This window comes from Tiliqua scincoides, chromosome 1 (genome assembly GCF_035046505.1).
Source record: "Tiliqua scincoides isolate rTilSci1 chromosome 1, rTilSci1.hap2, whole genome shotgun sequence".
Lineage (NCBI taxonomy): Eukaryota > Metazoa > Chordata > Lepidosauria > Squamata > Scincidae > Tiliqua > Tiliqua scincoides.
In genome coordinates, this window is record NC_089821.1 from 130,772,816 (window position 1) to 130,787,752 (window position 14,937).

General features: G+C 42.4%; 1 protein-coding gene across 3 annotated transcripts in view; it reads left to right on the plus strand.

Annotated features, from left to right (window-relative positions):
- The window catches only part of HDAC4 (histone deacetylase 4), a 183,269-nt gene that overhangs the window by 111,663 nt on the left and 56,669 nt on the right, over positions 1-14,937 (plus strand). For 2 of the 3 annotated variants that reach the window (XM_066628010.1, XM_066628183.1), the window contains 3 exons: positions 2,484-2,722; positions 11,594-11,848; positions 12,819-13,005. In XM_066628010.1, the coding sequence (XP_066484107.1) occupies positions 2,484-2,722; positions 11,594-11,848; positions 12,819-13,005 (681 nt within the window). The remainder of the gene's footprint in view (positions 1-2,483; positions 2,723-11,593; positions 11,849-12,818; positions 13,006-14,937) is intronic. The other variant, XM_066628098.1, reaches the window with a different exon arrangement.

Below are 14,937 nucleotides of genomic sequence, written 5' to 3' on the forward strand. Positions count from 1 at the left end.
TGTAGCAAATTCTAGGAATCAATGTTGTGTTGTGTGAAGGAAGTACCTTCTTTTGCCTGTACTGAATTTACTGCCAGTGCATTTTAGAGCTTTGAGAGATGGAGGGAGATTTTTCTGTCCACTTTCTCCACTTCACACCATGCATAACTCTCATATCTTTCTGTACTCCATGAAAAGCCCTGAGTTTTCCTTTCTCCTGGAGGGCACTCCAAAATGTTGAGGGAGCACCTCCTCCCTGTAATTGTAGACAGGGTTTTTACTTTTGCATGTCCTCATCTGGCAGCAAGTATGGTTCCTTGTTAAGTTGCATGGAACCTGAACCTTCATGACTGGAACCTTTTCCATGTTCCATCTACAATCCTTAGTTAGGGGTTGTGGAAAAGGGACATGGGAAGACCTCAACAAGGCTGAGATAGTCAGGGAAATCACTCATGCCATCTCCTCCCCTGCTGTTTTCAGCTACATTGAAAAAAAAATGTCCCTGGAGATGGTGGATAGGACAGAGAGTCCTAATGAGGTGGACATACAAGAGGCAGGTACTATTAATGCTCTTGCACACCCTCCCAATCTCACACTTGGAGTGGTACTAGACACAGAGGATTTGTACCTGACAGAGGAGAGGACATAAACTGACTTTAGCACTAGTTGAAGACCAGGAAGAAAGCAAGAGGGCAAACCTTTTGTGACTGACCCATTTCAATGGGCTGATAGTCTCATGTTAAGACATTGTGGGATGGTTAAATTTCCACTCAAGAGAGGTCTAGCTGCCCTTTCAGAACCCGATTGCCCAGAAACAGTAGAAGTGACTGAAGTCAGACGATTACTGTGTTGGTGGCTAGACTCAGGAAGGCTGTCTTGGGGGACCAACTTGGACACGTTGCTGAGGCCGTAATTTCTATGGATGCCAGTCTGGTCAAGTGGGGTGCCCACATGGAGGGGCATGTCACTCATAAGTCAAGTGCCCCTCAGAAAACATCATGGAGCATCAACTGGCTGGAGGGGAGGGTGATTTGATTGGTTCTGAGGGACTTTGAAGCACAGATAGCCATCTGTGCAACCTTGGAATGGATTCTGTATCAGCCCCCTCACTATCAGGCCTGCTGTATGCCTCCCCACTTCTGCCACTTCTACCTTGATTCATCCACATACTCCAGGAGCAAGGAGCAGATGTCACCCTGGTAGCTCCCTGCTGTTCAAGGAGTCTAATTTCTCAACTAGTCAGGGTGAGCCAGGTTGGTGTAGTGGTTTGGGAGGTGGACTTTAGACCTGGAAGTTCCAGGTTTGAATCCCACCTCAGCCATGAAGCTTCCTGGGTGACTTTTTGGGCCAGTCACTTTCTCTCAGCCTGACATACCTCACAGGGTTGTTGTGATGACAAAAGGAGGGGAGCAGCTGTGTACATCACCCTGAGCTCTTTGGAGAAAGGGCAGTATAAAAATGTGAATAATAATAATAATAACTCGATAAATCTGTCAGCACGGGAACTGGAAATTTCCACTGAATCAAGATCTGCTATGGCAGGGAACATTAGTTTCCCTCGACCAGAGATGTTCCATTTGGCAGTGTAATGGTGGCCTAAAAGACATGGGCTATTCAGACAGGATTACATAAACACTGTTCTCTGTAAGAAAAACCTCCTCTAAGATGAGCTACAAAGTGTCTATGAAGTGTCTTCATAGCACAGGAGGGTGGTGTTCTCTAAAAGATCTGTTAGTGCTAGTAGGGTCAGTGATATCCTGGGAATTTTACAGAATGGCCACAAAAAGAATGTTGTTACTGCTCTTAACAGTTTAATGGTCTGCTGAGGAGTAAGTCCAGTGCCAGTCTCTTTCGGGTGGCAGTGCTAATCAGCCCTCCAGTGATTCCTCTTCTGAAATTGGATCATGATGGCTCTGATGGTGACGCCTTTGGAACCATGTTCTCTTAAGTTGTTAATGCTAAGAGCAGCATTACAGCAATAACATTGGCAAGGAGAACCTCAGAGTTGGGTGCTCTGTCTTCTGACCCACAGTTGTGTATTTTTCATCAAGATAAGGTTATGTTGAGAACCAAGTTTTCTCTTATCCCCCAAATAAACTCTATGTTCTGCAGTGCACAGGAGGTTTCAGTCCTGTCATTTTACCCTAATCAAGCAGATTTCATTAGTTCCTCGACATATAACTGGAGGTATGTCGGCTGGGTTACAGTTGTGGTTTAGTGTGACAAAACCTGTAACAAGAAAACAAAATTGCCCTCATTTTATGCAGGACAGCTCTTAACAGTGATGTCACTACCCATTAATCAGACACCAAAGTGTGCCTTATTGTTTATAGCTGTTGTGCTTCTTGAGACCTTTTTGCTTTTAACGCTTTCCAGCAGCATGAAATGACAAGGTGACTGGCTTAAAAGCACACATTGGTACTGTGAGAGTTACTCAAAAGTTACTGTTTTCTCCCTTCCTCTTCTCTTCCTCTTTCTTCTGTTTTCCTCCATATTATCTTCAGACTGGTATCTTTCAGGACTAGGGGCACTGCCCCTCCATGCGCAGTCCGTGGTGGGTGCAGATCGGCTTTCTCCCTCAATACACAAACTGCGGCAACACCGCCCTTTGGGGCGCACACAGTCTGCTCCTCTTCCCCAGAATGCACAGGCCCTCCAGCAATTAGTGATCCAACAACAGCATCAGCAGTTCCTGGAAAAACACAAACAGCAATTTCAGCAGCAGCAGCTGCACATTAACAAGGTAGGTATGCCGATTCTCAGTTCTTGCTCATGCAATTTTAATGTACCCATTTAGAAATATCTTCTGCTATAATTTGCATGGCTTATAATTATGTAATGTCAATTGGTCTTCATCTGTGGATTGCTTACTGTTAGGATGTTCTTAGAGAACACAGGGAAAAACTTTACATTGGAAATGTTTACAAAATGTGGCCTCCCAAAGCTAAGTAGCAGGAAATGAGAGGGATTTCATTGAAAATCAGCTAACCGTCATTTGAGTGAGGGGTATAAGTTTGCTTAATTCATTCACCAGAATAACATTTTGAGTGAATAGTTCTGAATACTGGATTGGCACCTGGGAATCTTGAGTTCTTTTCACAGCTGTAAGCCTGGCAGGCTCATTCTAAGGCCTTTTGCGGCACACTTTCTCTGACTGTCCTTCTCAAAGGGGCTCTGTATGTTGCTTATTAATATTTATAACGTGTGTGAAGGCTGAAAGAATTACTTAAGTGTTTTTAACATCTGAAATTCCAAAAAGCTTTAGAGTATAAGATGATGTTCTTATATCTAACAACAAAAAGGTAATAATTTTGCCATAGCTTAGAAGGAGAAGATTTTTTTTTAAGTGTATGTGTGGGCATGTGAATGCACTCTGCATGTGTCCATATGTGTCCACATGTGCACATGCACTCTGCATGTGTCCTGCATGTGTCCATATATGCACATTATATTGATAGATATGAGGGTGGGAGGTTATATGGCTACATGCACACTAATGCAAAATCTTTTACCTCCTTTTTAACTGTTTTTAACTGTTTGAAATATACACATATGAGTGAACATAGCTTGCTAGATAAGCCAGCCTTTTGTCAAAGGGGAGTAATTCACGAATGTTTTCCTTTCTAAGTGTTTCAGCTTATTAAACTGTGATTTTCCTTCCTACCTTGTTCTCTACCCTTCCTTTCTATCTGTACCTTACTGTCAGTTTTTGACACGTAGAGAAAAATCCAGTAACCACTTCGGTTTTCAAAGTGCTGCTGTTTCATATATGGCAGAGAGACTTTCAGCTACTCCCAATGTTACAGTTCTAGGATTTTTTTTTTAAAGGAGAAAGACCAACCAGGAGCTACATTAGCCTAAAATTTTGGCTGCTTGTATACATTTTTTCCCAGTGAGAAAAGCAGAGACAATTAGAAAAAAAAGCACTCTGTTTTAGTGCAGAGCTAAGACAAGTTGATTACACAAGCTACTGACGTCATTTTTGTACTTCTGGAAATGTGCCATTGCTTTGCATGTGCCAGGCCTGGACTTCATTCAAACATACTGATGTGCTTTAGAGCTGATATTTCCATGGAGATTTTGCTTGCTGCTTTCCAAACATACTTTGTGGAGCAAACCGTAAAATTAGGGTTATTAGAAGTCATAGGTGATACACTCTCTTTGACATTAAATATATTGCATTTCATTTATGTTAAGTTTCAAGATTCACGTTGCTAGTATTGCAGTAGCTATGTGTTAAAAGACCTCATTTATTCAGGCATGCATTCAGACCTTTCTGGAATCAGTTTTGTGTGTGTACTTATTATTTCTAGGTGGGAGGATGTCATCTTTTTAGCAGTTAAAAAACAGGTTATGACTGTGGTGGATTACAGTTTAACTAGCCAATTTTCATTGTTTCAGTCTATCCATAATAGAATCCTTCCCTAACTAAACTAGCAGTTATGTCGCATTGGAAAATTATAATTTTGGTGTCATAGGTGCATGCAGCTACTAGGAGAAAGTCCAAAGGGCTTTACTCCATGGTTGCTTACTAAGTTGAAATAAATGTAGAAAGCCTGTACAAAACTGAGATGGATATTCAAAATGGGGACTACAAAAATACCTGTAATGTGCCAGGTTCTCCCAACTGAGCACTTTGGCTGTTGACCTCAGGTTTTTTATTTTCTGTGTCACCATAGCTTAGAGAGGGCAACTGCTGACCTGTTATGTGCTGTGCTTCAGTGCCACTATTGAGATGGGCAGAGGGTATTGCAATTGTCAGTTCAGGAGCATCCGGTGACAAAAGGGGCCCATGGGTTTTTACTTGACTCTGGTCTCATTCCTTAGTCTGAGCACTTGGCATAGACTAAACTGGTCTCCAGCTGCCCATCTCTTGTTTAGCAACTTGCCTCCTTGAACATTCTGTCACCTTACTGTTTCTTGGCTCAACCACTTGTTGGTATCTGCTTGCTTGCAGACCTGCCAACTGTAAGAAATGGAGGCTAGGCCATCAAAAGAGCTTTTTGAGGAATGCATCTGATTTATGTTTCTCCAGTGGTTCTAGGTTGGTACAGTCTTGGTGACTGGTAAGCCTCTCTTCCACAGGCAGGCAAGCAGTGTCAGATGATCCAAGTCTTTCTAGGTGGGAGGGCTCCCTCTAGTTCCCAGATTGCTCTTGCCTCATGGACAGGCAACTGGTTCTACACTTCATTCTACAATAGCAAGTTTCTTTCCAAATTTTATTTTCATTTCAAGTCCACACAGACTGAAGACACCAAGCCCTTGCTAGGGAGCTCCAGATTACTGAGCTGGACACAGCAGAGTGAGCGAGTGGGCTGCCTTCTGCTTGCCAGTGTATGCAAGCACAATAGCGCTTTGAATTTCCCATGCTCACAGATACTTGGTCCGTGAGGCGGGGGGAGAGCCATGTGATTCCAGGCCAAGAAAGGAGCTGGCAGTGCACGATTGTCCAGCAGCAGACACCTTACCAAGCACACTCAGTCTCAACGTGCCACCGCAGATGGTGAGGAGACTAGTGATGCAGAGGAGACTGCAACGGTACAGAACAATCCAGGGCACAGATAAGCGAGCAGAGGGAACTTCACGCCAGGATGTAGTGGCCCTGAGAGACATCCTTTAACCCACCCACCCACCCAGCATCAGAGACAGAGGCACAGGCCCATGAGGCCATAGGCAATGGCCACTGGGAAGGAGTAAGGCAGCATATGCATGCAGGGTTTGTTTACCACAGCTGCCACAGGCTCCCTGCTTACCCTTGGGGCTGGCAAGGAGGCAACCCAACTGGAGTAGATGAGTGCCCCTCCTTTGGACCAGGGGTTATTGGGGTTGTAAGAGGAGCCAGGGTAAGACCAAAGGGCAGAGGACTTGACTAATCAACCCACACCAGCACTGAGTGCTCCATTATGTTAGACAGTCCATTAGAGGAGCAGAGGATCACCTCCCTGGAGCCTCTGCTTTCTTCCATCCCGCCCAACCTTTCCCACAGTGATTTCCAAGTCAGCAAGGGATGTACTTGGGAGAATTCAAGGCCAGGCTGGACCATTTTGTTCCTTCAAAGGAACAAACTGGATGTTGAACATCCAGTACATGGACAGTTGAATAGAGCAAGACCTCCCCCCCCCCCCCAAACAGGGTACACTGGATATGAACTTAGAGCCAGAGCTTGCCAAAGCACAGAGCTTAGGCCAGCGGGAGTGTAGTTCCCCTTCCCAACAGAAGCTAAGAGTCTCAATGGAACCAGACTCCCTTGAGTCACAGGACTACATATCTGATTCTGCAATTGAGGAAGGGGAGCTATCGGAGGATGAGACACAGGAATCCTGTCTTTTCCCACCATAGTTCTACCAGAAAATGCTCCAAAAGTTTATGAGGGTCTTGGAGCTCCAACAGAATGACCAACCTGACAAGGGGGGTGTGGGGATGCAGCTCAGTATTCCCTGCAGTGGGATGTTGCTCCTGGCTTCCTTCTCCCAAGGTCGTTCTTGATGTTACTGGAGGAGAAGCTGGCCAATCCAGCTAAGAACGGGGAAGTGCACAGACCTTCCTCTAAGTTCTATGCACTCTTCAGAATGGATGTGGAGTGGTTAAATATCTCTCTGGTGGATACTCCAATCACAATCCTGGCTCCACTTCCGTATCGCCCTTATATAACCATGGATTTCCAAAGGATTCCTCAGATTGGATCATAAAGCAGCATTTTAGAAAACCTTCCGGACCCAACCGGAAATTGCCGGTGTGAACTAGAAGTGCCTTCCAGTCATGACCAGGAGGCCTTCTGAGGTACCGGGAGGCCATGTGCTACCTCCCACAACACCTCCCGAATGCAACCAGAAGACACTTCCAGTAGGTCATCTACGGCCCTCCAGCTACAGGCTTGGCATCTGTGGATACTGAAATCCCTGAATATTGAGCCTGCGAATAAGGAGGATCCACTGTATAAGTATTCTTAAGCCATTTTTGCCTAACGTTGCATATGTGCAACAGGGATCAAATGTATACACTGTGGTCCAGTCAGAAATGGGTTGATGATGATGATGATGGTAGAGCCTGCAACTTTGTTTGTCTAATAAAGTCTTGTTCAAAGGGGCATTCTGGGAACAGCAGAATGAAGGCTTCAGCCAATTGCATATCTGATGAGTTTCCCCCTCTAAATTGTGTTCTCCAAGCCTCTGAAAATTGCTAAAACTTAGCCCCTTTCATAGTATTCTAGACAAGCTATGACAGTGTGTGTGGCAGGGAAGGGAAGGCATTTTCAGGCCAATACTAAAAAAAAAAAAATTCTCCTCTCGAGATTGCCAGCTTTGTGACTCAAGTTCTGAAATGTTCCCAGACTTTACACAGTGTAGAACCGTGTGTGTGTGTACCCTCAGATGACCACTCAAACATCAGTTACAGATAGTAGCTTGTTTTGTGCCACACACTGAGCAATATGTCAACACTGCTGCATCTCTAGAGCATTCTGAAAACCGTTTGAATTCATTCTTCTTCATGGCAAGACCACCTTAACAGAACTGCTGCTTCCATAGATACCTTTGGCTGACACAGTCCGGTTGCCATTACTGGCTTATATCCCGAGATTTCACCGAATGCAACTCCATCCTCAGAAGCTTCTTCCACAAGCAGAAGTGTTGCATTCCTGTAAGGTAGTGATTCCCAAACCACCAGCCAGGGAATAAGTTATCTCTACCCCTTTAAGGGGCAGAAGGCAATGACACGATCCCCAAGTTTGTGCTGCTGCTGGGGACGGGAGGGTTTTTTAAAACTTGCCTCTAGCCAGCGCCAGAGTCCTGGAGGGTGGGGGTGGAGAGTCTAGGGAGCCCTTTGCAGAGCCAGCTGCTGGATGTTATCTGTCTTTTCTCCTCCTCCTCCCCACATCTTCAGGTGCATGAGAGGAATGGGTCCATGCATGAGCACAATGTTCTGTCTGCTTAAGGAAGAAGCTTCTGGTGAAATAGCTGCATTCTGTGAAATCTTATAATGCACTCCATTATTTTATCAATTTTCACCATTTAGAGCACAATCCTATGCATGTCTATTTAGAAGTAATAGCTTATTAGAAGTATCAGAAGTATCAGAAGTAATAGCTCACACTTATACCCATGAAAGTGTGTGTAGGTTTGCAGCCTTAGGCTGCAATCGTAACCAACTTTCCAGCACTGACTTAAGGGTAATGCAACTCCGAGGTAAGGAAACAAACATTGCCTTGCCTTGAGGAAGCCTCCATGACTGCCCCCAATGGCAGGATGCAGCACATGCCCCACTGGCACAGCTAAGTCAGTGCTGGATAGTTGGTTAGGATTGCTCCCTTAGTTGGATTACTCTTTACAAGTCTTTCCTTTTAAAGGATATATGAAGTAATTATTATCTGTGTATGTTGTAGTTGTTTTTTTTGTTTTTTTTTTAAATAAAAGACTTCTTTTAAAAATTGAAAATGTTGCAAATACTGAAGTTTCTGTTTGCATGCTAGGGGTGTCGAAAAGCAGTATAAATGCTGCTTCTACAATATTATATACAAAGCTGTTTTATTAAGAATAATTCCATCTTTTCTTGTTATTTAAACTTTAAAGACGCTTGAACAGTATAAGGAATTATCAGATTGTTGTCTATTTTTTCTCTTTTTGCTTATTTCATGGGACATTTCGTTTCATAGAACACTTTTCTCAAACTTTATTGACTGATTTTCTTTTTCTTTGGGCATACTTTGTGTGTGTGTGGAGAGAGAGAGCATCAACTCTCTCATCAACTCTGAAATTCTCAAATTTCAAATAAAAATGGTGGAAAAATGCACAGTATATAAATACTATTATTAATAAGTATTTAGTGAGTGAAGATTGAATGGAGAGAGAACAACCTGCACTCAGTGGAACAGCTGGGAGAGAAGGCTGCAGAAGGACAAGGAGAAGGAGTGGAACACCAGTGGAGCCTGCTACTGGACTCCATCTGCCTTTTCTCCTCCTCCTCTGCACATCTTCAGGTACATCAGCCTCTGGCGTGAGCCGAAGGGCTCTTTGCCCGTGGATGAAGACAGTGGATCAGGAGGCTGTATGACTCCTTGTTGTGGCTGTTGTTGCTGAGCGGCTCATCATCTTTGGATCCCTGATCGCCAGCACTGTACCCTCCCCTTTTATGCAGTACTGTGCTGTTTAATGATTGGACACCTGGAAGGGGTTAGGAGGCATTGTGTCAGCAGGAGGGTTTGTGTGAGACTGAATGCAGGATTGTGTATGGGTGGTTGAGGAGGTGTCATGTGAGTGAGTTTTGGTTGTGATTCAGGAGTGTTAACCTTTGGTTTTGGATTAAGGAACTCAAGGAGAAGCTGGTGTCCTCTGTCTTGGTGAGAGAGGGACAGGGGAGAAGGTGGAAACTTCTGGCTCCGTGAGAGGGGGACAGGGGGTGGGAGAGTTCAGTGAGAGGGGGTGTTGTATGTAGTAATAATTTAATAGTGAGGTGAGAGTGACTGAATGCCGAGTGGAGTGTGTGGTCGAGGTTGTGTGGTTTATGGGTCAACCCTGCCAAAGGGTAATGTGTTTGACATCTCAAGGGAGTTGGGGGGTGGGAGTGCAGCCACCATTAATAGAGTGAGTGGATTTATTTATTTATTTTAATTTTGGGTTCCAAGTTTTATTGTTTTTTAAAATGTTTTATTTTATATATATATTTATATATTTTATGTTTTTATTTTATTTCTTTTGTAAGCTGCCTTGAATGCCCTTTACTGGAACAGAAAGGCGGGATATAAATTCTATAAATAAATAAATAATAAATGTACTCTCTAACAAAGTACAGAATCTATGGCATAATCATAATCAGAGTCTATGGTATATTTTAAAAACATTAAAACCATGTCAGTTTCTGTTCCTATCAATTTTGAAAAATTGCTTCCATGATTTAAAATTAAAAAAAAACGCTGGCAATAATTATTCTCAAGACTATGATCCAAGTATTAATTATATTTGGCACAGTGGCATAGCTATGCCATCTGGCAGCCAGAGGCACAACATTTTTTATCCCCCCCCCCCCCAAGAAGGCCTTAGAAAGTTACTTCCGGTTTTCAGCAAAAACTGAAAGTGCCTTTCTAAGGCCTCTGGCAGGCCTTCTGTGCCTTGGGGAGGTCTCACATAACTTTTCTGGGCCTCAGAAGGCCTCCCTGACACCCCCTCAGCACCTGGGGTAATTGACCCCTAGCCCCCATTAGCTATGCTACTGATAATGACATTCTTTATATTTCATGAATTGCAGTCACTGCAACAACCAATGTTTCAGGCATCGCCTAGGGAAGAGATACTTGTGAAGAAATGTATGCCAAGTGTTATTACACTCAAGATAAAATAACGATTCATTTGTATGTGTGTTTTTTTGGGGGGGGGGAGAATCGACCTGAAAGACCACCTGATGCAGGCTTTGGTCTGCTACCCCTGTGCAAGCAAAGCAAAAGCAAAGCAAAGCAAACAACAAAGCGAACAACAACTGAAACTCTTACTGTGCTCCTCGCGTGCTGTTTTGAAACCTGGAAGTATTTGACTTCTGGTGAAACACTTCGACACAACACCTTCAACACAGTGCACAATGAACCTGGTAAATAGGAGAATGATCAGCTTCATGCTTACACTGTCACACAGCCAATTATGCTTGGACTGAGGGAAAGAGGTGGCAGTTGGAGGGAGGTGGTAGTGCACTCAAGGTGACAGGCATCCCATGCCCGCCCAAAATCAGCCACCGTTGAAGCCGCTTGTAGCGGCTGCAGAGGTAGATTAGTCCTGACTGTTACTGTTAATAAAGCAACATTCTGAGTTGAGCATAAGAAAGGAAAGCTGTAGTTTGCAAAATCATTTTAGAGGTTAGCACAGGACTGAACGTTCTTGTAATTTTTATTGCGCTTTACCCTGTTGTCACATCAGATGTCTTACAGCCTTGAGTAGAAGGTTAAGAAGACAAGAACACATTCAAGCATTATGAGTATTTTGTACTACTGCCTTTATATTGATCCCAAGTCAAAGAAGAAGAATAGATACTGAATAAACTATTGATTACATACATTATTCTTTTCAGCTGAAAGTGCATGTGTTCTTTGCATAGTTGCTTTGCAGAATTTGAAAGCTTTTCTGGATGCAGCTTGCAAAGTTTAATACGGCTAAACAGTATAGTAATGAAGATGTATAGTACAACATATTCTTATGCTTTAATTGGTGATAAAATCCTTAAATGCTTAGATATTTACTGCATATCTGCTGTAATCTGAATATTTCCCCTGCCCTAAATGTCCTGAATGGTTGAACATAACAGGTGGAGCAGCTAACAGTATGTTTTAGTGAGTGAGTGAGTGAGTGAGTGAGTGAGTGAGTGAGTGAGAGAGAGAGAGAGAGAGAGAGAGAGAGTGTGCATAAACAGAAGAAATGCCAAAAAAGAGAGTGAACATACTATAGTAAGTTGCCAAGATACATACTTGTTCCGTTCTGTGAATTTATCTAAAAAACTAGCCTGTTGCATACATGTGGTCTAGGAATTTCATGTTTGTTAAATAATTCACCCAACTCTTCACTATTTTAAGTGGTTAAGACTGTATTCTGATCCAAATACCTCTCTTTGAGCAGTAAATTTTGAACAATATTTTCAGATGATACCAAAATCAAATGAGTCTTCCCGCCAGCATGAAAGCCATCCTGAAGAGACTGAAGAAGAATTACGAGAACATCAGGCGTTTTTAGAGGATCCGTATATTGATAGACTAACAAACCAAAAGGACATTCAAGGGTTGACCAATATGGTTCAGGTGAAGCAAGAACCTGTTGAGAGTGATGAAGACGGAGAGTTGCAACAAGAACTGGAACCAGGGCAGAGGCAAGCTGAGCAGGAGCTACTATTCAGACAGGTAAAGTAGACTGTAGTAAGCACTTCTTCATTAATGAGTATTGGGTAGGACCTCATGTACTCTTGCATGAAGTGAAAGCACTGCTCCTGCTGCTTGTGTGAACATTTTTTTGCCATCTTAAGGGGAAAGGCACTTGCCCCACCCCGTGACACCCACAGACGGATGCTTTGCTATGGAAAGTGGGAAGATTGATTTGTCTTCCTTTAGATCCAGCCTTTGCTTGAAGATTTGTATGTATGCTGCTTATTAGAGATAGAGATAGAAATAGAATATATAAAATTACATAGACCTGGTCTAATATTTGAAACCAAGGATGCTCTTGTGCAACAGATTTGAACAAAAAACAGTAATCCATAAGTAGCAGTTGTGTACTTGACTTCGTCCAACTACCTCTTGCTTAAGGGAAATGCATTTGCCTTTATATATGTTTTACTTCATCTCTCTTTCTAAATCTGTTCTCTCTTAGAGCCCAATCCTGAGCTCAATGCAGCGGCTTAGTGCCTGTGCACACTGTGCAAGCCCAGGTACCACCTGCGGTGGCCTGTGGCACGCAGGATGTGGCAGCAGCCATTTTCGGAGCTTAGGATTGGGCTGTTACTCCACTCCCCCATTCAGCTTTTATTCATCTTGCTTTCCTATTCTTTCTCCTTTTTGTGTTGTATTTTATTTCTATGTTTTATGTGTGGAAGTGTGACTTTGAGAATGGGGGATGTAAGTGCCACTGCTTCTTTGCCCTGCTTCTTAGCTCTCACAGATGTTTGTTTCTCATTTCCCTCAGTACTTTGTTGACTTCTAAAAGGCTTGAAATTTTAGCTTTATCAGCCATGCATTTTAATTAATGTTTGGTTGTATTGGTTAGTATGGCTGAGACAGGATTCATTGTCACAAAGCCAGTAGTAATTCCAGCTCCCAAGTTTTGAAATCACTGATGCATCCTCATAGTGATAGTACAATCCATCCTTCCTAACAGCAAGCCCTCTTACTGGAGCAGCAACGCATTCACCAACTGAGGAATTACCAGGCCTCTATGGAAGCTGCTGGCATCCCAGTATCATTTGGTGGACATCGGCCACTTTCTCGTGCCCAGTCTTCACCTGCCTCTGCTAACTTTCCCATGTCTGTACAGGAGCCACCCTGCAAGCCACAATTCACAACAGGTAATTTGCAAAATTATTTTCATGGTATGAAATGTCAGTTGAATTTGTTGAAAGTCCCAAATATCTGACTATTGGTTTTGAAGATCAGGAGAAGTGTTATTGAGGCACAATTGCTATGAACAGTTCAGTGTTTCCTCTGCCACTCATGGAAGAAACTTGGTAGAATACAGAATTGCCTAGTGAGAATTGGGAAGGAAGAAAGGTGTGGAGTCTGTAGTCCTGGAAATGTTATTACTAGAAGTTCTTTCATAACGTCTGTACTTTCGGGGGCTTTCAATGCAATTATAACTTTAAAACATACACCAAAACCAACATGGAAGCCCTTGTTCCATATCCAGGATAACCATTTCTCTCTCTCTCTCTCTCTCTCTCTCTCTCTCTCTCTCTCTCTCTCTCTCTCTCTCTCACTCACACACACACACACACACACACACCCCAAAAACTAAACTTTAAAAAACTATCATTGGATTTATTTTAAAAGCAGTACTTTGTATTGATAGTACTTTGCCTCATTTTCATAATGCTTTGTTCTTCAAAACTTAATCTAATAAATTTTTAGTGACTTATAGTAAGTTTAATAGTGATTCCCATAATAGAGCATGACCAAGTAATTTTTGTATTTGTCTGACTTCTACCCTGACCTCTACCTTACATTGTATTTTTGTCTTGTTTGCTGAAGTGTAACATTTTAATGAGAACCAGGTTTTATTAGATAATGCATCTATGAGAGAATGTATTTCTTTATTCTGCTTAGTAGCACAGACAAATAAAATAATAAAAATGCACACCTTAGGTTTCCTTTCGTCTGCTGCTGTAATTACACAGGCCAACACACATTTTGTTTCCTTAAACGTTACACCAATTCCTGGGTATATTTGGGGTGCCAATTCCAAAAATGGCATCCGTTTTGCCCTATCACATCTAGTTTTGGAGACACGGCATAGCCTCTTTAGTGAATGGTTCAAGCACCTTCCTCATGAGGAAGCCTACATCATGGCTTCCTCATGAGGAAGCTGCTTGAACCATTCACTAATGAGGCTATACTTTATCTCCAAAACTAGACGCGATAGGGCAAAATGGTTGCTATTTTTGAAATCAGCACCCCAAACTCATATCAAACCACCATAAAGTTTTGGAAAAAATTTTCTGACCCCCAGTTTTGTAGGCCTGTGATATATAGAGGCTAAGCAATCTTGGAAATACAGACATTGAACTACATTGTATACTCCAGTAAATGTGTATGAGACAGAATTTGTTGATACCATTGTTAATCCAAATACTTTGCTTAGTTTCACATTCTTTAATTTTACTTTTAAAATGTTATGTTGCTACTTTATAGAGGTATAGAATGTCCTCACTTAACTATCCAATACTTAGTGATTTTCAAGCTTTTTAATCTCAGGGTGAGATTTAGTACACTGACAAGGTACTAAAATGGTCAAGGCACACCATAGGTTTTTTGGCAATTGGCAAGGAACATCACACTGCTGGTGGGGGGCTAACATCCCCCAAAGGCTCTACAAATAAATGACCCTCCGCCAAACTTCCATGGCACACCTTCAGACCATTCGCGGCACACCAGTGTGCCACAGCACAGTGGTTGAAAATGGCTGACTTAGATATTTGCAACTGATGTTACTTATTTTATTCAGAAGTAAGCCCATTGTATTCTGTAAGACTTTGGCTGTAATCCTATCTTACTGGAAACAAACACCTCTACCAATACTATCCTTGTATTACAAGGAAATTTTGGAAAATATAACAAGGTTAGTTGTTTGTAAAGTATCTTTTTAGTACCTGACCATATCTGTTCTAACAGGCCTAGTATTTAGGATGTGTTTTTTAAAATACAGTAGTCATGTGTATTTTTCTTTTGCTTAAAACTAGAACTGAATTCAAAATGTTCTACTACAAAATATGTTTTCTGAACGT